Consider the following 26,284-nt stretch of genomic DNA (forward strand, 5'->3'; position numbering starts at 1 on the left):
CTCTGCAGATGACAATTGGTGTTTTTGGTTCTTTTTTTAGCATAAACACCAGTGGTATACAGCATCATTTCTGGTTCATTTTGATTACCATGCATTCCTAAAGGAGTTGGTAGGTTCATGACAATGGTTCAATTTTCAGTCGTGTGGTTCGTGTGCTCTCCGAGTTGGCTTTGGTCACTAAGTTTACTACTGAATCAGCAAATATTGTTGGTCTATGGATGGTTCTTCCGTACCGCACTCTTGATATTGCTTCTATTGTATTCATCTATGTCTATAAACTTATTCTGGTATTTGCCACAGGATCACAATACTTATACCTAGTGAGGGAGCTAGTGTACTTGGAATGACACAGGAGAATTAGTTGAAGCCAAGAATGCTCTCACCATGGTCCTGTTCCTCATTGAATACATGGGTCATATTGTTAATGTCTGTCTAGATGTTTTTATACCACAAACGACGTGTTCAATTCAATGCAGTCTAGTGATATTCTCGCTCCAGGTTACAGTTTATGGGTGAAGTTCCTGTATTGCCTGAACTTCTGCGGCATGGACATGATCTTGAAGAGGATGCACGACTGTACGTGGATAGGGAGGTGATGGTTATTCTACTTTACTGATGCATATCCTTTTTGGTTCCTCTCTTAAGACTTTTCCTACTTTGTCTTGTATTAGTCAAAGGCTTGATTATTCCCTTTTACTGAGTGTTACCCTTTCGAGTCTTGTTTGATGGGAAATCTTGTGCTTTTAGCTCACAGATCTTTCCATCTTCACCTTTGTTATCGTGATCGTGTTTGGTCTCTTTTTCTCCTATCATGATGACAAATTTGTGGGTGCTATCCTTTTACAAAGTTTTGCTCATCAACGAAGTTTGCTGAAGCTTTGGGACCATTGCATATAGGAGTGCTTGCTTTTGGCATTGCTGACTGGTCCATCATGTTTGGTCAATTGAAGGAGGTTAGGGTGTGATCTACATTTTTATTGCGGGATTTTATGGGGCTTATTTGACATGCCGCAGCTCAATGGCCCCTTTTCCTTTTGGGATGGTGCATATTTGTACAAAATGGCGGCTCCAATAGTTAAGGGTGCTACTACTACTATGCAAGATGGTTTTTATGGATATTTACCATGTCTTGGATCTATGTTTTCTACAGAAATTACTTCCTATTTAGCCACAATGGTCACAGTACCTTTTCTGATGTCTTGCTATCATCAATATGTATATAAAGGGTTCACTGGTCGTCTGCAAATTGCTTCTGGACTGCTTTCCAGCTGTGTATTTGAACCCAAAAGTCTAGGGTTGTATATATTCATGGAATAATAGAATTGCTGCCTACATTCTATATGGATTCCTGGGGTTTGGATGTTGTATTGTTGGCCAAGAAGTTGCAACTATGTTATGCCTATAGGACAGGAATACTGTTATCGTGAAGTTCAAGCTGCTGTCTCTGATTCCATAATGTTGAGCAAGAGTAAAGAGTTATTGTTGTATCCACAGAAAAAGTTGCCTGACACAAAAAAAAAGGGCATTTGTTTAGTTAAATTTCATGTCACATTAAAGGGCATTTTTGAATCTAAAGAAAATGTCGAGGGCATTTTAAAATGGAAGAACGTTTTTGAACCATTTCTAATAGGTTTAGGGTATTTTGAAGTCCTTTTCTATATTTATTATAAGTTTTGAATTTAACGGGGGCTTATTAATAACATTAGAATGCTTGGATAAGGGATTTGAACCTATAATCCTTATGTAGAACAAATTCATTTTTTTTGCTAATGCCTAAATTAAGATATTATTAGTGCATTGGAATTCTTCAAATTTTTGGTTCACCTGTAATTAATACTTTTGTAAATTTCTGCTCTTCGAGTGAATACTAGTGTAATAATTTGCAAATAATATAGGAGATGTAAATTACACAAATCAAAATCATATGTGACAAACTCTATTCATAAATTTAATTTTAAAATATATGTTTTAATATTTATAAAATGATTTATAGCTATATAAACATTTAGTACTGTTATTCATTTTGAATTATAAATATAAAAAAAAAAAAATTTTCTTAAATTCCGTAACAACGAAAATGGAAAATAATAAAAAATAGCAAGAAAAGCAGCCAAAACTGCTGCCATCTCTGTGTGCTAAACTGCATTTCTTAATTCAACTCGCGGCCCTCAACTGCAGCAGTATATCAGTATTCCATTTTGCTTTCTCCCCACCACCGAAACAACTAAATCTGCATCCCCAGGTCATTTTCTTGATCCATCTCTCTGCTGAGTGCTGACTTCCTCTTTTAAAAGTTAATTACTTTTTGGGTTTTTTCTGATACAGATTCTTCTTAAATTAACAACAAAGAGAAATGGGAATTTCATCAGAGATGACAAGGGAGGATTCATGGGCAAAGCGAAGGGAATCTTTGTTGATTGCTTCTGCATATGAAGAGGACAGAATTCGCAAGTCTAGGGAATGTACTCAAGGTTACAAATTTTAAACTTTTTTTCCCTACTTTTTCTAGGTATTTGGAGAAATAAAAAATTGATTTTTAGCTTTGTTGTTTTCTTGGTTGGGTGTTATTTGTGATAGATTATCCTCTTCGTTATCTGTTCCTTTTTCAGATTAGTGTTACTTTTCCATGATGGTTGTACTGTGTTCTAGAGAAAAGCTAGGAACTTAAGTGTTTTAAGTAGCATTTATGTTGGTTCTTGCCTCTAGTTAAGGATTCCATTGAAGACTTGAATTTGGCTTTCTGGACAACTAGATGGACCCCATTTTATAATATGGAGTTTTTTTGCTGGATCAAGGGTGTGTTTGGTGTGAAGGAGAATATTTTCCTAGAAAATGTTTTCTCTGAGAAACAAATCGGTTTCTTACTTATGTTCTTGTGCTTGGTAGTAAACAAAAAAAATGTTAGCTCAAGAGAATTCATATGGGGGTGACAAAGGTAAAATTGTAAGACGTAGGGGTTGGGGGGGTTGGGTGGGTGAGAAGGATACAATAAACATAGACTGTCACTTATGGAACTTGTTTTCCCTACTTCCACTAATGAAGTCATTTTCGTCAATTTTTAAGGAACTTGTTTTCTTTTAGAAAATATTTTCCAAAAATTTTGTCCAACCAAACATGTGAAATAAGAAAACATTTTCCTCCTCTATACCAAACACAGGTCAAGTCTTGTTTTTCTGTTAATGAAATATTTTTGATCATATATGTAATTGGCATCCTTCCGCAGGTACAAGGTTCCCATTTAAAACAGCTTTGTTTAGCAAGTTTTGTTATATATAGGAAAGCACCTTTTATAACTCATTTTGTAAGAGGGTTTGTTGTTTATATCCTAGATTGATGTTGGAAAGCATCGAAAATATTGAAAAATACAAAATGAACAAGCCTATTGAATCAGCATTTATCATGTTTCATGTCCCTAGATGAACCGATTACTATGATAACTTGAACAAACTATGAAGCTGGCTGCTCACGATTTCAGCACATTTTGTGTTGTGATTTCTTATGGAAGAGATTGTGCTACTTTTACTTAGTAGGGTCGAATCAGCCCTGTTGTAATACAAAATAGCATAAAAACATGAGTACCAATGATTTGGTACTTTTTGTTGCTTTTACATACTTGGCATGTCTGACCTAGAACATGGTCTTAGGAATATCCAAATAAGTTGGACGCTTCAAAAACATCAACAGGAGCGCGTCGGATCCTCCAAATGTCTATTCTTGCCTACCTTAAATATAAAAAAAGGGATAAAAACTGTTTGTTACCTCTTAAGAAGCTATAAAGTTGCTTCTGCTTTCTGGTTGGTTAAACCGTTAAAGTGATCAGGTTTCTTACATTAGATTTCTTCTTCTTGACTTGGTTTTGGAATTGGTTTGCTGGGTCATGAATGAAAAGAAACTTTGCGTGAATGATATCCTTGCCAATTTCAAGTTCTGTTAGTCTTACATTATTTCATCTTTCTCTCTGTAGGCTGTTATGAAAACTTGTAAAAAAAAAAAAAAGAAACAGCAGCTGTTAGAAAGTCGCCTTGAGTTCTATCATGTTAAAATTGATTGAAAATTTGTAATGCTTGGCTTTAGGTTAATTTCTCTTAAAAATATTTTAGTCATTCAAATTATGAATACCCTGTTCTTTTTATTTAGTCGTGGTATGGATATTTACTTCAACAACTTTTCTGCTATGTTGACAAGGTAAAAGAAAGTTCTCTCGTTCTTTTTTATTTGAGAGTGGTATAGTATAATATATCATCAGCACAAAGCAAGTGCTGGAAACCATATGGACATTACAAAAAGCAAAAACTATAGGTCCTTGTTCTTTTTACAAGGCCCCTATGATGTTTTGCGGTGTACCAACATCTTCTACATATTCTTCTTTACACCAAAATGAAACAAATGTAGACAGTTCATTTTGATTTTCTGCAGAATGCTGCATCTTGTGTTTCTTCCCTTCCAAATAGTCCACCATATGCAATCAAGAACTCAGTTCCACCAATTTTCTGCCAAACAGAACCACCGACACTTTTCCAGCAAGCTAAAAGTCTCCAGAAGCTTGGGCATAATCCCCATGATGCCTTTCATTTTGAAAAAAGAAAAGAAAAGAAGCCACATCTGTCAGTGACTAGACAGGATAAGGAGATGATTAATGCTCAACGCTCCTTCTTACACAAATAACCTGTTGGGGACAGTTCCATTCTCCTTCTCATCAGGTTATCTTGAGTTGGCATGCTTACCCTACAATGAACCATGAGAAACATACCACCTTGCATGGTATTTTCACTTTCTTAATGTGCTTCTAGGGTCATTTGTTGATCTACTGTCCATAGTGATTGAGTGCTGCATATGAAGATTTCCCTTTGCAGTCTCCTTTTCTATGTTTCTGCCAAATCAATTTATCTTTTGTAGCACCTTGGAATGGCTCTAAACATCTGAAGAAATTCAGCTACTCTGGTACCTACCCAGTCATTTAAAAGTCTCCTAAATCTTATGTTCCAAACTTTATCCCAAACTTCATGAATTGTAGATTCAGGCTGCTGACTTAAACCGAAGCTACTCGTTTTTCTTTTCCTCTGCTAGTTAATTTACATATGATATGGGAAAGTTGCCTATTTATGAATTTTGGTTAGTACTATAAAGTGGAAAAAATATGCCTTATACCTGATTTGTTTGTGCATTTTGCTGAACTTGCAGAGGGTGTCCGTGCAGGAACTAAAGCAGCCGCAGTTGCTTGTGTTGCTAGTGCTATTCCTACGGTTCGTGAATTGATGTTCTTCTGATGATTGATTATTGTCTGCTGACGTCCAAATCCCCTTCTATTCATATAGGAAGTGTACAGAGTCCCATGCAATATAATTTACTCAATTAAGATTTGATTTTTTATAAAGATACTTATTAGAAAGCATATAAAGTGATCAATGGAGTCATTCTCAAGCAAAGGAAATCAAGGGACTCAGAAAATAGGGAATACATTAACATCAAGACTAATCCATTGGATTTAATTAACTATCATTACTTAATTATAGGTCTAGAAATTAGTCTTGGAATCAATTAGCCTAAAGTGTTTCTCAACAACTAATGCACTCTTGACTACCCACTAACTGTTTCTTAGCACCTTAGTGCGTCTGTCTTAGCTAGTTCTCTCGAATCAAACTAAGAAGCAATTAAGCTCATTTTAATTTCAGGGTACACTTCGCTTCATCCTATCCACAGTTTAAATCTATTAGATAAGGTTTAAAGCCCAAAGTGTGTTTATTGATCTAGCCCTACCTCAACTCCCTCTCTCGAATTTCATTAAGGCTAACTAGGGCTGTTCGCTCCCATTGGAAAGAAATGATAGCACTAGACAAACTAAATTAACAAAGATTGATCCATAAAATCACAAATATTCAATTAATACAAAAGCGACTAGATACTAACCAAAACCATAATAATATCTAGTAACATTATTCAACTGAAAATACAACAACTAAAACCAAATATCTCATTGCAACGCAAGGAATTAAGGGAAGGAGTAAGGAATTCTCATAAACTTTGCTCCAAATCTTCAATCTCCAAGGTTTGGTTGATGGATTCTTGCTCCCTAAGACTGTAATTTAGCCAAAGTTACTCTGAAGATCTTCTAAAGTTTGAATTTATACATTCTGAAGTCCCGAAGTTGAAATTCCATTTCTGTCCAGTTTTTCGCTCAGAACTACTCTTTCGCGTGGCATTGACCATCTCGATCATGGTTCAATGTTTCCCCAGCCTTCATGGTTGCATCCATCACGTTGCAGTTGCGTGTAACTTCTTGACACTCCACGATCACGTGTATGCTTTATGAGAATGCAAAGGGCAGTAACTGAGCAGAATTTCCTTTTTTCTGTTTAGCTACCTTTTGGCTTGTTTCCACTCGGTTTCTTCCAATTCACTTGTCAAAACATATAAAATTTGTAAACCACCATTAGTGCACTAATTTTCTCATTATTCATCTCAAAATCTAAGTAGAAAGAAGAGATAAGTTGTTAAAAAACTTATCATTGCCAAGCATTTAAAGTTTTAGACTATTTTGTTGCTATTATAGGAGTACAATATTGTATTCAAATTTCATTTTGAATTTAGTTTGTTAATAGTTCCATGTATCTCCTCTGGTTTTGATAGTTATTGATGGTCAAAAAGTAGCTAGATAGTGCCGACTGCAACTCATATGAAGGAAATAACATTTTTGGCCAAGAATCTCCCACAATCATGAAAAAATGAGACGTCATGGCATACCAATTTTATGTCCGAACTATTTTCAGTTGTCAGCTTAACTGTATAGTAAAGATGATCTTGCTCTAGATAAGTATGAATTCAATCTTATATTTCATGAAACAGGCCCTTCCTTTATTGATAATTACTCTTCTCTTTCAAACACTTTGATGCAGTAGCACCATTGCTGTGACGGCAGATATATTCATTAAAAGGAAAAAGTTATTTTTCTTGTCTCAGTTGCCTGTATCTTATAAACCTTGGCTCTCTGATTCTCAGTTGGTTGCTGTGCGGACAATTCCTTGGGCAAAGGCAAATCTCAATTATACTGCTCAAGCACTCATCATATCTGCTGGTATGACCTTAAAACATATGTTCACATATTTTATTGATTAGTCCTTCCAACTGTTAATTGTGTGAGTGGTCTGTGATTATATGATTAGGATTATATAATACCGGTGAAGACTCAATATCTTCCATCTCATTTGACTACATTTTATGTGAATTATTATTTTCATCTTCTTCTTGTTTAATCTTTTTTTCTTAAATGGAAATGAGCATGTCAATTGTGCATGAGTATCATGCATGTTAAATCAAATAGCAATATTCTGTTTAATGCCCGTCTAGCATGAGATTAAGCACACCAACTAATTCTAGCATATACTTAACCCTTGAATTTATTTTAACTTCAGACAGTCCACTCGATGACGTTTTGTAATCTTAAAGTTAATTATATCAATTGAAGAGCCTTAATTTCTATCATCACTGTAAAATGTGGAAGAATTTAATATCCTTTTATGTAAACTCAAGGGTACTACTCTTTTATGGAAAAACTTTGTGAACAAATATAAATGAAATGTTGTGGAGATGGTTATAAGATTTGATAGAGAAGTTATTAAGAGTATTGGTCGAAACAAACAACAGATTTGAGCATAAAAGCACCCTTTTCTTTCTGGAGGGAGAGGAAGTGAAGTCCTGTTTAAAATATTACACTTTTGGATGCCCTGTTTTGATGAAAAATGCAGTTTGTGAACTTATTTTGTTAAATGTAACTCAGATGCACCATAAAGAGCTTTCATTTAGGATAATTTGCACCTTCTTTTTTAGTGATAATTTTTTGTATACTGATCACGTATTTGTACCCAAAGGCATGTAATGCTGGTTAGGTACTTCATCTTCAGTTACCCTTGTTAATTGTTTGTGAAGTGCGGTAGCCTCTTTAAGTTCCTGAATGCTTCAGTTATCTTCCAATGAGAAATTTCATTATCCGGTTCCTTCATTCTTACAAGTCCAGTTCGGACATCTTGATGCAAGAGCTATATCTTACCACAATCATCTTTTGATCATACCACATATGAGCATTAAGTACTTCAGTTTTGTCGAAACCTCCTTTTGCTTTTGGTTACCAGACATTATATCATGTACTGTACGTCTAGAATAACATAGCATGTTAGGTGTTCTTCAACTTCTATATAAATTCGTTGTAATAATAGTTTCTCTGTTTGTTTGCTTTAGTTTTCTTTCTACAGCTCGTAACATGTTTCTCGAAGTCCCTAGTTTATATTGTATTGTTTTCTTTATGTGAACAGCTTCAATTGCTGCGTACTTCATTACTGCTGACAAGACAATCTTGGAATGTGCAAGGAGAAACACTCAGTACGATAAATCTGCTTAAGACACTGGCTGGGAGATCCTAATGTGTATTTTGTATGTGCTCCATTACTATGTACTCTGTCTTAAAATGATATCTATGAAAGTTTTATGAATTTCTTCATCTTTGCACAAATGTACTAGTTTTGGTTTGCACCATATATGAGTAATTTTCTTCTTCCTGTGCTTGTGGAGATTGAATAATCTGCATATTAACATCAGATTTGTGAGATTTGGTCTTTGATGATCATGGTAAATACAACATTTTTCTCTCTCAATTTTGTTTTGGGGCAGATAGTTAGATGTGGGATAATAATCCTTCGGGGTGGCCCAGTGATTTGATTTTGGGACCTCGGGCTTTCAAACACATCATAGCTAAAACTGTGCTGACAAATAACCAACCCGCAATGAATAGGGAAGGTATAGTAATGCTATGAATGACCCAGTATCGAATACTGGTAATAATATCAGCAAACGAACGTTGTCCTGTGCTTCTAGACATGCTGACCTCCACATATTCTTGTACAATCAAAGAAGATCGATTTCGTAAAAGATGAGATCAGTAAATGACAATTAACTGAAATTTCATCTTTGTTAGATTGTCAATATTGTACCGAGGGCGTCTTTAGAGTATACCGAATCAATATAGCTATCCTTCTTCTGACACAATTTAAATTAGTATCAAAAGTAAGTACTAAATAATTTCTTTTTTCCTTTTTTGAATGTAAAATCATCTATCATTCAATAGAAAATTCTTTCGAAACCCTTTGCCTGGGTCGCACCAGGCTTACCTAGTGCAGGTTACTCTCCTATGTGGTTTGCGAGCTATTGCATAGGAGCTTTACCCTATGCGGAGCTGTGGCGGTTCTCTAGTTAGATAGTGAGATAATAATCTGTCATCTGCCATTCAGTCTTTCTCAATTTATATTCATTTCCAAAAATTATTCTTTTAATTATGGTCAAAATACCTGTTAAGTTCTTTAAAATTGGATAGTTAAAAGTGACACTAAACCAAATGTGCACTTGAGAAAATAGAAAAGAAAAAGTGTAATGGAGTGAAGCTGATTATTGGAAGATTATATTTTTAAATTTAAGTGTGAATTAGAAAATGGGTCTATGAAATACTCCCTCTAATCCTGAATTATTTGGAAATAAATTCATACTTCAGAAAAAGTGGAGAACTGTTGGGACTTTTTTTTCTTTCATATTTATGCTTCATTTTAATGAGATTTTTAATTACTTTATATTTTTTAGAAAAATGATTTGGGAATAATTGTTTTTGATTTATGTTCTTAAATATTTTTCTTAAAAGCTGTGTGATATCCTAATAATACAATCATGCCAAATTGATTGTAAAATAAATAGGTCTTTCCGCATTATTTAACGTTGGATTTAAACGATATAATATGAAACAATATAATTTAAGTGTAATAAAAATAAACGTTGTATTTAAACTAACAATATAGCAAGCAACAATCATCCAAACGAGGTGTTAATATGGACTAAAGAGAGAATATGTAGGAAATGAAGTGGAACATGTTTGAGCTTTTACAACTTATCGAGACTGATACGTATAAATTAATATATTTTAATTGATTGACATATTATTGTAATTTACACTTGAGAATACAAGAAAAAAAAACATCATAATTCAAAACAAAGATATCTAATAGAAATATTTTAATATATATTCAGATGCTCAAATATTAAAAATAAATATCAAAACGATAAACAATCTGATTGTATAAATAAAATTTATTGATAAATTTAATAAAAATATGTAGGTAAAAATGATAGAAAAATCCCTTTCCCTTCTAAAGAATAAACACCACAAAATTTTGTCCACTTAATTTAATAGTTTCCCTTAATTTTTGGCAAATTTGTTAAAACAACTATAGAGGAAGGTTAACCTTGTTTTGAGAAAAGAGAGGGACAGTATAAAAATACTTCTCTAGAAAAACACAACTAAAATTTTGATTTTTATCAATCACTTTCTTGATATTCAAATTGATTATCATTATAATTAGATATAAAAAAAAAATAAAAAAAATGCCACCAGTTACCGAAGAACAGAAAAATCAAGACGTTCAAGGTATTTTCTTCCCTTTTCTTTTTAATAGTTATCATCTCAGAATAATTATGTTTTTTTTTTTAATTTTCTTCGTCAAAGAAAACGATTAAAAAATAGTTCTTTCATTTCATATTCTTTTTTGAGAAGCATATGTATCATTTTTAATTATAATTTGTCTAATCCTCTTATTTATTTTTAAGATTTTTATAATCTTGCTTGATTTATGCAGACATTATTCAAGATGGATTTAAAGGAGCTGCCACTACATGTGCTCTTACTTCTATAGTTGTGGTAATCTATCCCATCCATTTCTTAAAGAAATCTTTTTTCTTTTAACTTAAGTCGTCGGATAGATAGAGAAATTAGTCATATTCGATATTTATATTAAATCAAATAATTTAATTTTAGTAGGACTAGTGAAAGGATAACGTGAGGATGCATACCATTTTAATCATGGTTAAGTAATAAATATTAGTAAAAATGATTAATATTATTCATTCACTTCAATTGATTATCACAGAGTCACAAAAATTATCATTTTTACAACATAAAAATCATTCAATTTTGCTTAATAATCAAAACGTGTCAGTAAACAATTTCTTTTTAAACAAAACGTCATTCAAATTCAATTTGTCTAAATATCATGTAATGTGTATTATTTCTTTCTGGTGATGATTTTTATGATACAAAAATCAATGTAACAACTTTAATTACAACAAAATGAAAGTTGAGCGATTATTTGTTCTCTGTCCTTGGTATTTATTTTTATTATTTTTCAGTTTGCTTCTACTCGTTATTGTCCATGGGCTAAGGCAAATATAAATTATGCTGGTAAAACATTCATCATATCTGCATGTAAGTAATTCAAAACTATATATTATCTTCAATTAAAATATTTCATTCTTCCTAATGAAATTCAATTATTTTTTTTCAGTGACTGCAGCTTCTTTTGCATTCAGTGCTGAACAGTCTATAGTGAAGAAGCATCGTGGTAAAGATAGGTGGGAATGACCATGCACTCCCATATAATCAAGAAATTAAATTTTGAGAATTTAAAAAAATCTTACACTAATAATTATGTAGATAATATTCCCCTTAAATTTTGTAAATCTTTGTTATAGTTTTAAGGAGATGCCTTCATTTACTTAAAAACTTATCATTTTGTAACGACTCAAAAGTGACGAGAGAACCAGAAAACTTATTACATCAAACCATATTAATTGGTACATTGTTGCAAGAATGTATATTCAGATCATGATTTTATTGATAAACATGTAAAATGTGTATTTACAGGCTTCTGGGCAAGATTTTATCTTTGGAGCATTATCTATTTATCTTGCATGTGAAATTAAAAGAAACGAATCGCGAATATAAGAATTCAGGCTTACAGTAAGATGTCATTGACATACCCTATGTTCAGAGAAAAAATGATGTTCTCTGCAGATACGAAATATGCTTCTTACCTCATTCTTTCAAAAGGTAAATGACAACAAATAGGGTTTTCTTTATCTAAATTCATTATAAATGGCCTATAATATGAATGGAGAAGGGGCCCAAGGGGTGAACTTGATCCACTACAGCCTAATTGGTGGCTACTGAGAAGTTAACTCGAATTGAATAAGTTAGAAAACTAAACCTTAGGTACTTTATGGATAGCCCTCTCCGATTCTTGCGTTCCTGAAGATAACCTCAAAAAGCATAACGGTAGATTGCATCAGCTGCTCCATTTTCATCGTTGCTGGCACCAATCACGTCTGCAACAGCTTTTGCCTTCTCTGATCCATTGCTGAGAGCAACACCGAGGGAAGCCAACTTAAGCATCTCCACATCATTCTCTCCATCACCAATGGCCATTATCTGAAAATAGAAGTGGAAGAGGAGTTGGAGAAACTATATAACTAGACTACAAAATTTTAGATAGTTCACGCTCATGCAGATCTAAAAATGGTATGGATAAAACGAAATTGACACAGTTTCATCACATTTCTGCCCCGTCTTGAACTAGTCATGCAAAATATGCAATGGGAAAATCAACTATCCCCCCCTAGGCCAAGGCCCCACTAAGGCTGTAGAGAAAGGAAATGTTTAATCTATAGAAAGAACAGAAAGCTCACCAGTCCAGAGGCAGATCTAGGATTTGAAGTTCATGGATTCCTACTATAGGTTCAAGTTAATAAACAATAATAATTGGATTTACAGTCACATATATAAAGGTATTTAGTGGATTTCTTAATACATATACAGGGTTTGAGTAAAAGTTATTGGGTTCACGTCATCTCATGAACCCATGGATTACATTGTAAATCCGTCCTTGCTCCACACTGTCAATCAAAACATAGGTGTTCCATGAGGCTATGAGAAAAACATAAACAGATCTACCAATAAAAGATGTTCCGTCATTTTGAGAGGGTTGACAATATAGACAGCTCCTGCTCACTCCATATAGGCCATTGTTTTTTTGGGGGGATAATTGTGGTGTCCGGACCAGCTTATCATCGCGAGATTTGCACTATATTCAGTGAAAGAATGTGTCTATACCAGAGGAACACCAATTCTTCAGAAAATTCTAACGTGTTATGATGACATTTTTCAATTAAGTCTATCATTTGGGAGTTCCATCCTCACACTTAACCGCTGTAATATTAATTTTACATTTGAAACGATTGAAAAAAATAATAATAATATATTCCCTCCGTTCAAAAAGAATGACCTCATTTCCTTTTTAGTTTGTTTAAAAAAAGAATGACCTCTTTCTTTTTTTGATAACATTTTAATTTCAACTTTCCACGTGGCATGTTTAAGGTCACAAGATCAAAGGACACTTTTGTACATTTAACCTAACTTTAATTTAGAACCACAAGATATAAAAGTCTTCTTTATACTCTTAAACTCCGTGCGAAGTCAAATCAGGTCATTCTTTGTGAAACGGAGGGAGTGTGTATATATATATATATGTGTGTGTGTGTGTGTGTGTGTGTGTGTGTGTGTGTGTGATGTGTGTGTCTTACATGTATACAGCAATGCCCCCTGAATCTTAAGCAGCTCAAAAAAAAAAACTCAGTTATTAGCACATAAAACCCCATTTGTTCAGATATGTGCGGGTAGACTTTTCTGGCATTCTATTGTCACAAATTCTTGGGTTATCAATCCCATTAATGGTAACTTCTTCAGCATATGAGCATCAGAGAGAATGAAGCATGTTTCAGGAGCGAAACTGATGATACTACATTTTTGCTGAGTAAAGGATACCAAGGCAAGTTGCAGTAAACTTAAGTGTACCGTGACGATTAAATGCTAAGAGTAACACATAGGGAAGATAAATATTAATACTTGTGTCAAGGTATTTTATTTTAGTCTTTGAGAAAAACTGTGTCGATGTAGTTCTGGTTAACAATCTTCAGTTCAACTGTTTTGAGATATTAGGTAGTATAAGAGATAATGGAAAAAGTTCGATAGCACTCACCTCCTTAGGACTAACGCCCAAATGATCAAGAAGTATCTTTACTCCACTGCCTTTAGAAGATCCAGGAGGAACAATTTCAAGCATGTCCGGTTGAGCTTGGACAACAGAGGCATTATCTCCAAGTGACTCCTCCCAGTATGGTCTCAATGTAGAACTCACTCCCTCCACAGTATCGAAGAAGATCACCTTCTGCAAATTGACAATAAAGGATTAGTTACAACCAAACCTAGAATATGGATGCTGAATGAAAAAAAAAATATCCCCTCCCATCTGCAGATGAAAAACTTGTGTAAACAAGCAAAAAAAATGGGGAGGAAGCCAAAAGTGAAATTTAAGAGTAAACAGAAGAAACGTGAAAAAAAATTTAAAACACAATTGGAAGTAAACAAAAAAGGTTGGTAGAACTGTTTTCCTTTTAGGGAGGAGTAATTCCCCTCCTACAGATGGAGTGCATACCATGTGTTTACTTAAAGCGCCACCACTAAAAAGGGGACGAACCCTCCCATCCACACCCGAACAAGGAAAAAGAAAACTAAAAAGATCATACAGTGATGCAACTGTCCCCTTTTGCCCTCGACCTTGAATACACAAAATAACCATGACCATGGGAATGTCAAAAGGATAACAACCCTCAACACACCAGCAAACCTGACATCTGCATCTTCACCAACAAGCAACCCTCAAAAGAACCATCGTGATGCCTGAACATACTTCAGATCAAAAGAGTGACTACTCAGGTATGGCATATGTCCACAATCTTATTCAAGAACCATGGGTGATGCCTGAACATACTTCAGATCTTCTAAGCTGCTGGATAGGAGAGGCGGGAGACTGGGAGTAAAAAGCAAAAAAAATGGTGAAGCCTAGTTCCTTCTTGCATATGGTGGTCAGTTTGAAAGGAAAGAAATAATAGATGTTTTGAGAATATTACTAATCCAATGCAGAAAGTAAAAGAAAACTGCATTAATACTTTATATTTTGGTGTAAAGGAGAGGGTATAGATGAGGTAGAACAATTAGTAGATTTCCTAGGCTCCATGTAATTATGATTACCTGCCTTGTCAGTTTATGATAGTTGTCAGTATACCCTCATTGCTGAAGAATACAGCTTTACCTTTCTCAAAAAACACATAGTAGCTAAGTTTATCTCTTTAGGTTGTCTTTTAATTCTTATTTTCCAGATTTCTAGCTCATTGCCTTTTCTTACTTCATGTGATTACTATAATACGTAAACTATCAACTTCAAAACCAATAAGAGAAAAGATTGTTTTTAAGAAACACTGAGATCAACTTGCATTAGTAAACAAAGCCGTAAATGGGCTATTTCAAGCATATGGAGAGGAATTTGACATTTAGACAAACTTTGGTAAGGTAGGGGAGGCTTCACCTCCACAACATAGCAATGTGCATACAAGACGTAAGCCACCCCCACCCAAAAACAAAAGTTAAAAAGTCTATGATCAAATTTAACCAACTACCTAATCATGTGGTGCATCTGCATCCTAAGCCAGCCACCAGCTTGAAAAATAAGGACTCTTTCAGCAACTTCAGATGCAGTTTTCCTTTCAGCTTAAATGTGTAAAACTAGTGCAAGGTACAATTCCCTCTCAATAATAAATGGCACATGTTCAGGGCAACACTATAAACCTACAATTGATCTCCAATACTCTTCAATACTTGGAAAGTACTAGTCATATGCTTAGCAGCTAATTTCAGCTACATACCTGTATGTCTGTCCCAGTCAATAGTTGCTCAACTGAAGGAATAATCTCGGCCTGGCAAAATAGATTAGCTATGAAGTATTCGCAATAAATCCCAATGCTTGTATACTGTCTAGCAAGATATAAAATATTGATATGGATGGTACCTTTGGCTCATTATATATGGTATGAAGTGAATCCACAAGAGGGTGATGAAACAATGTAAAGATCCGGTCCTCACTAAATGCAGCAAGGGGAATCTTATGCTCAAGAGAGTAGAGACATGCCTGTAAACTGAAGAATGTCAGAATCAGGTCTCATATGGACAAATAAATTTAATGAGTCCTTTTTTTATACTCCCTCCATTTCAAAAAGAATGGTCTAGTTTGACTTGGAACGGAGTTTAAGAAAAGAAAGAAGACTTTTTAAGATACAGAGTGTTTTTGATAGACCCTCGCTTCAAGTAGAGCATCTCCAAGAAGTTTGAAAAAGAGAATACGGAAATGAAAGTGTTTAGGACAACAGAATATAGCATAATAACAACGAACTAGTGTGATAACCGAAGCACAGGAAACACAAATGATAACAACAATTGATGAACAAGAAACTCCGTAAATAGTGCTAAAAATACTGGTAAGAGAGTAAGTACCGATACCACCACCTATCCTACCCCACAGGAAAGCGAGAGAATTACTAGTAACATTTTATTCCAATTAGCAACCTGTAAAACCTCTAATTTGAAAACATGTTCTCGGAAAGCTCAAGCTGCACATGGCATGTCTAATCACCTCCCCCAATGTTTCTTCAGCCTACATCTACCTCTCCGAATACCCACCACTATCAACCTCTCACACCTCCTCACTGAGGCATCTATGCTTTTCTTCTTTACATGTCGAAACCATCTTAACCTCGCTTCCTTCATCTTGTCATTACGGAAACCACTCTCACTTTGTCTTGGATATCTTTATTTGTAATCTTATATCCCCTAGTATACCCACACATCCACATTAACACCCTCATTTCCGCAACTTTCATCTTCTAAGCATGAGAGCTCTTGACTGGCAACACTATGCTCCATACAACATAGTCAATCTATCCACCACTCTATAGAACTTATATTTAAGTTTAGGTGGTATCTTCTTATCACACAAGACTAATTAGGCGAGCCTTCATTTCGCCCACCCGACCCAATACGATGAGTGATATTATCATCAATGTCTCCATTACCTTGAATTAAGGACCCATGATACTTGAAACATCCTCTCTCGGGAATGACCTGGGTATCAAGCCTCACTCCACACAAACCTCATGGTTGCATCACTAAAACTTGCACTCTAAGTAATCAGTCTTGATTCTGCTCACCCTGAACCCTTTAGACTCTAGGGTTTGCCTCCTAATTTCTAGCTTAGTATTAACTCCATCACGAATCTCGTCAATAAGCACTATGTCATCCGTGAATAACATACACCAAGGCACGTCACTATGGATATGTCATGTGAATAGACATTTGTAAGTCAGGGAAAAAAAGTATGAGATGTAGAAGGCTTTAACTTTAGAGAACACTAATTTTGTTTGAAAACACACATTATTGAGTACCATGATGAAATTAGTGAAATGATGTGGAAGATTCATATAGCTTATTCCAATTAATCTGAAATTAAGGAGTAGTTGTAGTGCAAAGTGTCCCTGATCTTCCATCGAAACATTTGTGATTCCTTTCCTTCCATATTGTTACGGACATTGGAGTTGTGATATTTTTATCTTTTTATAATCATGGTGTCTGTGCCAGGTCGTACAAGCCTTGACTAATTCCACGATGTACCTAATATATCCCACCAACACAGGTAAGGAAAGGTAGGTACTCTAAGAGTCATATCTGATGGTGGTGTGGTGTCTAGGCCAACTAGCACACACTTTGATTATTCCACCTGGCACTTGCTACCTCCCGCTAGCATAGATACCGAAAAACTTTGTCTATCCAGGCTTAGGCAAATGAAAAGAAGTTAACTAGTATTTTTTTTTGCCAGATTGTCTTGGACCCACTTAATTGACCAGTAGGTACATCTTGATGCACTCTTTGAAGTTATGTATTTTATTTAAAAAGAAGAGAACCAATAAACTGACCCGTAAAATATATGACTTACATCCTTCCATTTGAATTGACTCCTTGTAGATCACAACATTTTGTGGTGCAATTATATCTTTTAATCAAAGAGATTGAATAATGATATGTGAGTAATGGGCAAAATAAATGTTACCACCATAAAGTCGAATATACAAACATGATCCGAAAGAATAAGAAGAATACGATTGTAAACCAATGAAAGGGAACTAAGGCTGACACAAGCAAAGGAAAATTACCTCTCTACACACAACTGGATCCAAGTTTGTTCGAGAAATTTCCCTGCCTTGTCTGCCATAAACGAGCAACCCCTAGCATTGGGAAAATTCGAAAAGTTAAAGCTATTAAATGGCCGATCAAGTGATACAATTACTCCTTTTAGCCCAAACTAATGACACTTTATATTTTGGGATGTTCCAAAATGTGTCCTTTTTCCTGAGGACCTTTCTTTTTATTGACTGATGAGTACTAACTCAACATCTTAAAACCAAGAAAATTTAAGTGGGGACAACTTTTAACTTAAAAATACAAACATTCTTCAAAAAAAAAGTGAACTTCATCTCCATTCCTTTGGGTTGATTTTTTAAAGAAGGAACTTCATCTCCATCCTAAACCACCATATATTCAAATATAATAATTAATAAATTCTAGGTCTAATTAATACACTTACCAATAAAAGTAGGAGTATCAGTTTACTTCATACTTGTTTTATTTCATTTTGGTCTTAAAAAAAACAACAGGACATGAAATACCTATGTTAAAAAAAAAAAAGCAGGACATAATAGAGATTTCCAAACTCCAATAAGCTTATCCTTCTAATTCTCCATCTTAACCTCCTTGTATTTTCAACTCCATGCCTTTCAGGCATTCATTACTTCATCCTCCTCTCTCTAAATATAATCATTTAAATTGTTCCAGAAATTTTAGCCTTTCCAAGAAAAATGAAAAAGATTGTATAAATCAACTTCATAAACTTCTTATTAAGGAAATCACCAAATCATTAATTCTCATTCAACTCTTCCCAATTTCACTTACAACACTAACAGACCATTTGATGTACATGCCGTGATATAGCTGCTGAAATAAACTGAATACATAAGGTTGTAGAAAAGAATTTGTCAAGCAGTTGTTTCCTAAGTATATGATTGTCGTTAATAACATCATCAGATATGGTTCACAAATAGGCTACTCCGTCTATCTCTTATTGCTCCACTTTCCATTTTCTGTAGTCCCTAAATGGTTACATTTGTTTCTGAACTATCATTCAACATACAAGCTTATTTACAACACATGAAGAACTTTCACTTCTTTTTTGGGAGGGGTGGGGGGTAGTAAGTGATAAACAAAATTCCCTAGTTTTGGGAGGATGTAAGACGTTATGATTATCTTAAATGAATCTCTATATAATTTTGTAAGTGAATCTCGATTACCTATATCCAATTGTACATGTTGAATGGCTCGAAAATTCAAAAGATACTATTAACTAGGAATAAAAATGGAATAAGTTAAACCTGCACAAATACTCCTGGAGAAATCTCTGAAACAATGCCATCTTTTCCAGCTAAACCTACACTCTTGAGCAGAGTAATGGCAGCAGGACGAGTCTGTTCACCAAGAAAAATTCAAAGCTTATGATATTTGAACAGAAGCAGGAAAAAAACACAGTATATCGCATCAAGAGATACTATTATATCTAAAGGAAATCAGAGAAACTAGGCAGGATATGGGGAAAAAAGTAGTTTGTCCTCACTTTTCCAGTAGCTATGACCACTTTTACACCCCTAGAAGTGGCCTCTCTAAGAGCTTCAGCAGTTGCTGAACTAATCTGACTTTTGCTGTTCAGGAGGGTACCTAACACCAACAACGAAAAGAAAATAACGAGATAATAAACAGGTGAAACAGATTAAACGAACCAATTCTAAGCATCATACTTGTTTCCTTACCATCCATATCACAGAAGATGTAGCTAAACTTTGGTCTGTAAAATCGTAGACTCCCTTCTTTCTTCCTGTCTTTACACAGTTGACAAGTAAGATTAACTCTTCAATCCCATTAATTAGGAATGTAAACTTACAATACAGAATAATATAATAATTAGAAGAGAATAATTGAACGAAGAAGGCCACAATCTTTTAGTTCTTATTTGGTACATTACCAATGTTCTCCAAAAGAGAACTTCCAGCAGCCTCAGCATCATATGCACTCTGAATTAATCCTTTTCCCTTCCACCCGAGACATTTTAGAAGGAGCTCCTCTTCTTTCTCCATTTCAGCTTCAGCTTCATCACTAATCTCATGATCGAACCCCAAAAGATGTAGCAAACCATGAACCTGCAGGGGTGACGAACAACGATTGTCTCATTTGTAAGACAACATCAAATTCTAGAGCAGTTGGTGACTTGGTTCAAACCACTGTCATCCTTCCTACTTCAAGACAATGACAATCCAAAAGGCTTTAAATCTATAACCATATGACCACATGAAAGCAACTCCATAAAAAGAACAACCGGAATAAATGAGTGACAGAACTTATGCATGTGTTATATTTGATGAACGCTAATGGATGGACTACCTATTATGAAAATTGTCAAGGGTACTAGATGTGAAGAATATTATTGACATCCAAATTTGAGGATCAGCCTTTCTTTCAGGGACAATATTCAGAGATAACCACAGATTGCACCATAAATTGGGCACAGGAATGAGTCATAAAGATATATTGGATTCAACAGAAGTATATAGAGATTGTTCAGAAGTATGTCAAACCAACCAGTAAGATGCGTATCTCGTCCAGTAAACTATGTCCCCTTTCCTCTGCTTGCCTTGCTGCTGTCTCCACCGAAATCACAATGTCTCCCAGCATTAACTGTTGAACATGGACCTAGTCAGCTTTGTTACATGAGGCGTGACATGCGAATAATGAACATTTTCTTACAATTGGCAGCTCAAGTTCAGGTATATGCTGTGACATTGAAAGGACATCAGTAGGGCTATCCACATCTCTCCAGTCCTTATTAAGTTCGCGGATGAACTCATCGTTGCAAAGCAATACTGACAATTCAACACTTTCAAAGCAACCAACGTCATTAATTGCTCTATCCCTCGTTTGATAGTCTGAATCTTTCAAATTATCAAATGCAAATTTCATAGCCATTGGAACATTAAGACGAAGCATTTCAGAAATATCCTGCAGAACCAGAATTGGGAATGAATAAAATAGAATGAAATGAACTCACAAACTAGAGTCACTGCAAAGTAGTGCCTGAAACTTTCTTGATAGAAATTTTCAGCTAGCTCAAGAGGAGGCTGTTTAGAATACTTAAAATGCATATATCTTCCAGCCTATTTTTACTGATTTTGGCATTTTTGATACTGAAGATCTTGAAAAATCAATAGCTATTATCCTCTAAGGACTAATTTCTTGGTCATATCTCTTCCCTGGCTCATGAAACACGTTTTTGACGTTCTAAACAAAAAAGTAGAAATTCTTAACAGAGAAAATGACTTAGCCAAGAAGTTAAAATATTGCTCATGTACATGATTCTCAGTTTACTTCCCTAGTTAGCACTTTATTTTAGAAGGCAGCCTTCACTTCACAACTTTTGTGATAAATTCTTATCCACAGAAATGCATGAGGAACATAAAATGGTCAATAGATGCCCAAAATGTGCATACATTTGAGTTGCATATGCTTTTCTTGTTGCCATTTGCACTTTGAAGTCGTTTGGTAGCTAATTAGATTTATGCATATATCAGTAATATAGGGATTAATTATGAGTGAATCTATGTATTATTTAATACATGTATTAGTAATGCAGGAATTAGTTATTCTACCTTCTAATACATAGTTTCTCTCGTAACTTGTACATATATTAGGTATGTGAGTTTCCAAATTATCAACCAAGCGACTATTAATTTTATCCATAAATTACTTATTTCCTATCTAGCTACCCAATGTTGTATAAGTAATACGAAAATCAATAAAATAAAATAATTTGTTTCTTATACAGCTACCAAACACCACCTAAAGTTTAAAACTTTACACATTGCAATAAAATGTCACACAAATCAAAATTAGTGTATATCAGAAAGCAAACTAAGGTATATTACCACAATTTCAGGATCATCGGGCAATTGCTCTTCAATGCAAATGTTTACACTAAGTTCCAACTCTCTCTCTTTCTTCTTCAACGGCCTTTTCCGAGACTTCCTATACTCTCTCTGACTAGCAAACACTTTGCCACTCCATCCTGCAACACTCCATCTCCTGTCCTCTTTGCAATTCAATCCATAATGAAACTTCCGACCAATAATTGACAAAGATTTGCCGAAGGAAATATGAGCCACCGTAGGTGACGGAGGGAGAATGACATGCGAGTTCGTGGAGACACTCATGGCAGACGCGGCGGTAGGATGGAAAGAGCGTGGAAGAACACGCGCCGCCATGGCGAGTGGTGGAGGAGGAGTCCTGCTGAGACGAGAAAGCATTCGAGTAGAAAAATGTATGGAAATAGTTGGTACTATTTATTTACTTTAAACGTATCGCTCGATTGAGTGGCTATTTTTTGCCGGAATGAGAGCGACGCAGGAGATTTGGAATTTCACACGAGGGTCGATATGTCTAATGTCTACATGTGATATTTTTTTTTATAGTGAAAAATATAAAAAATACCTCTAAATTATTATATTTGTTCTTAAAATATAATTTGACTCAGAATATCAGTTTTATTAAATTATTGGATCAAAAGTGTCGTTATTAACGGAAGTTATTGAATATCACATTGCATGCAAATAGGATTTCACTTCCACGTAGGCTAAACAAAAAAAAGGTCAAAATGTCCTTAAACTATCCAAAATAGCTTATATTTAGTCTTAAACTATATTTGAGTTCAAAACTACTCTTTCTCGTCAAACTATTGGGTGAAAATTACACTTCTTATTAATAGAAGTTGTTAAATGTCATGTGGATGTCACATTGCATGTCAATAAGGTTCTATTGCCACATAGAGTAAATCCATAAATCCTAATTACTCCCCCCATTTCATTATTTTCCAGAAATGATTTCACCCCTTCTCCCTCATTTCGAAACTAGGGTTTCACAGTTTTCTTCGTGGTTGTAGGTTAATTATTTTTTTTAACATAATTTTTAAATAATATATGTTTCCATGTTTTTGAATATTTTAAGTTATGATGTATAGTACTTTTAACGTAATTTGTTTTTTTTTGAATAATATATGTTACTCACTATGTCCCAACTTACGTGACACATGTAAAATTTTGAACTCAATCAAATTTTCAGTATGTTTTTTAAATATTTTAAATTGTTAATTATGTTATTTGAGAATTGATAAAAAATAACATATGTTACTTTTCATGTCTTAATTTATGTGGCACGTGCAAAAATTTGAGAATTGATAAAAAATTTAATATATTTTTTAAATACTTTAAGTTGTGATTTATAGTACTTGACGTAATTTTCAAATAATATATCTTACTTTCTTTATCACAATTATATGGCACATGTGAATTGCAACATATGATAATTTTATTTCTTTACCCCAATTTACGTGGCACATATGAAATTTTGAGAATTAATCTAATTTTTAATATATTTTTAAATAATTTAAGTTGTGATTTATAGTACTTTTAATGTAATTTCTCCCTTTATCATAATTTAATTTATGTGACGCATATGAAATTTCAAGAGTTCATCACATTTTATTGTCATGATCCGAGTCTACACCCTGAACGTAGCCGAAACTCGAGAAACATTATTGGTCTCCAAGTGAACCCTCATCCTGGATGCCCTTAAGCGAAAATCTAACTCAAGCATACATAAGCATCAAATTGAAAGAAACGTTTAAACAACAGTTTACTGAACCTCCAAACTTCGTTGGATATACTGAGTATGAAACATAAGATTTAAAACAAAACATCATAAACTGAAAAACTATCTAAAATTGTCTATCTATGAATCCGCTACTATACAAATATGAGTGTCGGGACAAAACCCACGACTCCTCAAAAGAACTACTACTAACGAGTCATAAAATTGGAGTTGTCAAAAGCAAGGAAGGTCTCACTCATAAGCAGACGAGCGGATGAATTGATCTCAACAGACTCTTGTTGAGGATCCCAAGAACATGTATCTACATTATTAAAAGATGCAGGTTGAATGACATCAATACATTGAATGTACGAGTATGTAATATAGTTAATTAACAAATAACTAAAAGAAAGAATTGCAATAGATAATAATGAACTCAATCTGAATGTAAAGAAATAAAGGAGTAAAATCATTTGAAACTTTACAAAATACTTTCTCATCTCTGAACTCAACATAATAAGTGATATATAAACTTACACCTTTAACTCTATTGAGAGATTGTCTAATCGACAACCATCACTATGAGCTACATAATAATACAATGTCTCGACCACCCTACCAGAACTGTCTTATACCTTGCCAGGATATAGGACACGTTAACTAAGTGGATCCACTAAGTTAATCTTAAAAGCAATAAGGAATCATCTAAAATTCATGATCTTTTACCCATGTTGGCGTATATGATTTATGAGGATTTTGAGTTGTATGAACTCATCCCCATATCCAGGGGGGAGCTATAGTGGTGTCAGGGTGTCCGATTAGACACCCTTCATCATAAAATTAAACTCTATATATAAGTAAAATAGTACTATAAATGACTACTTAATGTATTTGTACACCTTGAGCCCAGCAAGCATGTATAGCCCAATGGTTCTTGGGACAACTAAAGTTGCGTCCGTTCGATCCTCACCAATAACGTTTGTCCTTTATACCATTTTGAATTTTTTAAAAATAGAGCTTTTTTTAGTTACTATCTAAATCTAAATAATCTTTATGTCATTTTTACTATTTTAAAATATAGCTTTTTTTAGTTACTTTCTAAATCTAAATAATCCTTAAGTGGATACAACTAAAAAATTTAAAATTTTTAGAAGCCAATTAAAATTTTAATTGTTTGACTTACATTTTTTTCAAATTTAATTAAAGTTAATAAACAATCCTGAAATTTTATATAAAACAACTAAAAGTAAAAAAGACTCCATAAAGAATTCTTTTTTAAAAAAAATTGTTTGATTGTGATCTTTATTTTACATGTCTCATTGTTACTGTCGTCGTCGCTTGAAGCATAAAAATAATGTCATTCTAAGTTGAATTTTCTCCTTTGTTTTTCTTCTGTCCGATTACATTATATTAAACTAAACGCACTAAACTAAGTATTGTGTAGTTTAACTAGATTTTTTTTGTATATTTGTTCATAAAAGAAATTTAATTATTAATATATTACGTGGTTTGATTATAAAAAAATTTGTACACCCATTTGTCATTTTTTTAAAATTAATGTATTTCCTAGACACCCTTCGTAATATTTCTGGTTTCGCCACTGCTCATATGGGTGCTCAATACTACTCCAATAATATATATAGCTCATGCTCATATGTTTAAAAGTATATAACTCTTCCTCTTGTTTGAAATAATTGCTCAAATTACCCTCTTAAAAGAACTAATTGCTCTTGAAATATCTTTTGAACTCACATTACATCAAAATAGATTTTTAGTGACACTAAATTAAAAAAAAAAAAAGTTAAAATACTACTCAGTTTTAGTTTATTATTTGATTTTACTCTAGTTAAAATGAATTTAATTTTACCCCTTCCGTTACAAATTTCACCAATGGAATCCTTGAAATCAATCCAAGTTGACCCATTTTTTTCTAAAAAACCCTACCTCCTTTTTTTTAACCCAATGACCCATTTATCCTCCATTGTTCTTCCAGCATCGGTCTTTGGCTCAGGAATTTTATATTGGAAGTCCAAAAACCCAAACTTGTCCTTGCAAAACGTCAGGCCACACTTCCAAATGGACAAGAAAAGGCAGACCTCCTTTTGAGTAGGAGTTTGAAATTTTTGCTCCAAGAATCTGTTAACTCTCACATTCCCAATATAGCTTTGTGCAATAGAGGGAAGGTGAAGAGAGCTTTTTCCACTGAAAGAGTAACAAGAGTCTTCTAAAAGTTGATAAAGGTATCCAAAAATCGGTATATTTTACTTGACCTTAAAGAGTTGATAAAGTTCAGAGATTTCTGACACTTCAATGAAACTTTAGCTCATACAAAAACACTATTTCTTGGTAATACACTAACAATGCATCTTTTTTTCAAACAGCAATGGGATAATACTTAAAAATCTGCAGTTTTTTCTCCACTAGCATTGAAATCCAAACAAGTTTGCTACTTTTTGCAATATCATCAAATTTATGTGAAACAAGACAATAAGAGATAATGATGCAAGCAAATACAATTTGGTATGTGTGTAGTTTAAGTAGGAAGCAAAAACATTTGTTAATGCAAATACATTCCCAGAACGGTGCGAAAGATCGATGTTGGAAGAACAATGGAGGATAAATGGGTCGGGGTCATTGGGTTAAAATAGGGATAAGGTTTTTAAGAAAATCGGATCAATTTGGGCTGATTTTGAGGGTAAATTTGATAAAATTAGTATTGGAAGGGGTAGAATTAAC

General features: G+C 34.0%; 3 protein-coding genes across 6 annotated transcripts; 2 read left to right on the forward strand and 1 right to left on the reverse strand.

Moving 5' to 3' along the window:
- The first annotated feature begins 2,081 nt into the window (after positions 1-2,081).
- On the forward strand, positions 2,082-8,626 carry LOC107027912 (early nodulin-93-like). Its single transcript, XM_015228963.2, has 5 exons — positions 2,082-2,242; positions 2,326-2,471; positions 5,182-5,243; positions 6,997-7,072; positions 8,307-8,626. Exons 2-5 carry the CDS (start codon positions 2,354-2,356, stop codon positions 8,390-8,392), a joined length of 342 nt encoding a protein of 113 aa, XP_015084449.1. The 5' UTR covers positions 2,082-2,242; positions 2,326-2,353; the 3' UTR covers positions 8,393-8,626.
- Positions 8,627-10,299: 1,673 nt separating this feature from the next.
- Positions 10,300-11,730, forward strand: LOC107027914 (early nodulin-93-like). The gene is made up of 4 exons (XM_015228964.2): positions 10,300-10,459; positions 10,668-10,729; positions 11,218-11,293; positions 11,373-11,730. The coding sequence occupies exons 1-4, from the start codon at positions 10,417-10,419 to the stop codon at positions 11,447-11,449; spliced, it is 258 nt and encodes an 85-aa protein (XP_015084450.1). The 5' UTR covers positions 10,300-10,416; the 3' UTR covers positions 11,450-11,730.
- A 56-nt stretch (positions 11,731-11,786) lies between these two features.
- Positions 11,787-22,309, reverse strand: LOC107027907 (endoribonuclease YBEY, chloroplastic-like). 4 transcript variants are annotated; one of them, XM_015228957.2, is made up of 12 exons: positions 21,832-22,305; positions 20,657-20,908; positions 20,492-20,587; positions 19,878-20,052; positions 19,666-19,734; positions 19,473-19,573; positions 19,234-19,326; positions 17,962-18,033; positions 15,768-15,887; positions 15,625-15,675; positions 13,902-14,090; positions 11,787-12,295 (listed from the first exon to the last, which is right to left on the reverse strand). In XM_015228957.2, exons 1-12 carry the CDS (start codon positions 22,207-22,209, stop codon positions 12,128-12,130), a joined length of 1,764 nt encoding a protein of 587 aa, XP_015084443.1. In that variant the 5' UTR covers positions 22,210-22,305; the 3' UTR covers positions 11,787-12,127. The 4 variants fall into 4 exon arrangements, 1 of the variants encoding a protein (XP_015084443.1); XR_001457778.2 differs by lacking the exon at positions 11,787-12,295 and adding an exon at positions 15,379-15,547 and having other exon boundaries at positions 13,956-14,090; positions 21,832-22,309; XR_003580009.1 differs by lacking the exon at positions 11,787-12,295 and adding an exon at positions 14,542-14,732 and having other exon boundaries at positions 13,961-14,090; positions 21,832-22,309.
- Between the last annotated feature and the right edge of the window lie 3,975 nt (positions 22,310-26,284).

Source organism: Solanum pennellii, chromosome 8 (assembly GCF_001406875.1).
Source record: "Solanum pennellii chromosome 8, SPENNV200".
Lineage (NCBI taxonomy): Eukaryota > Viridiplantae > Streptophyta > Magnoliopsida > Solanales > Solanaceae > Solanum > Solanum pennellii.

Coding starts and splice junctions, on each gene's coding strand:
- LOC107027907 (XM_015228957.2), bottom strand. CDS start 22,209: ATGCTTTCTCGTCTCAGCAGGACTCCTCCTCCACCACTCGCCATGGCG. Junction 20,909..21,831: donor CCGATGATCCTGAAATTGTG/GTAATATACCTT, acceptor CTGGTTCTGCAG/GATATTTCTGAAATGCTTCG. Junction 20,588..20,656: donor CTGAACTTGAGCTGCCAATT/GTAAGAAAATGT, acceptor CATGTTCAACAG/TTAATGCTGGGAGACATTGT.
- LOC107027914 (XM_015228964.2), top strand. CDS start 10,417: ATGCCACCAGTTACCGAAGAACAGAAAAATCAAGACGTTCAAG. Junction 10,460..10,667: donor GAAAAATCAAGACGTTCAAG/GTATTTTCTTCC, acceptor TGATTTATGCAG/ACATTATTCAAGATGGATTT. Junction 11,294..11,372: donor AACATTCATCATATCTGCAT/GTAAGTAATTCA, acceptor ATTTTTTTTCAG/TGACTGCAGCTTCTTTTGCA.
- LOC107027912 (XM_015228963.2), top strand. CDS start 2,354: ATGGGAATTTCATCAGAGATGACAAGGGAGGATTCATGGGCAAAGCGA. Junction 2,472..5,181: donor GTCTAGGGAATGTACTCAAG/GTTACAAATTTT, acceptor CTGAACTTGCAG/AGGGTGTCCGTGCAGGAACT. Junction 7,073..8,306: donor AGCACTCATCATATCTGCTG/GTATGACCTTAA, acceptor TTATGTGAACAG/CTTCAATTGCTGCGTACTTC.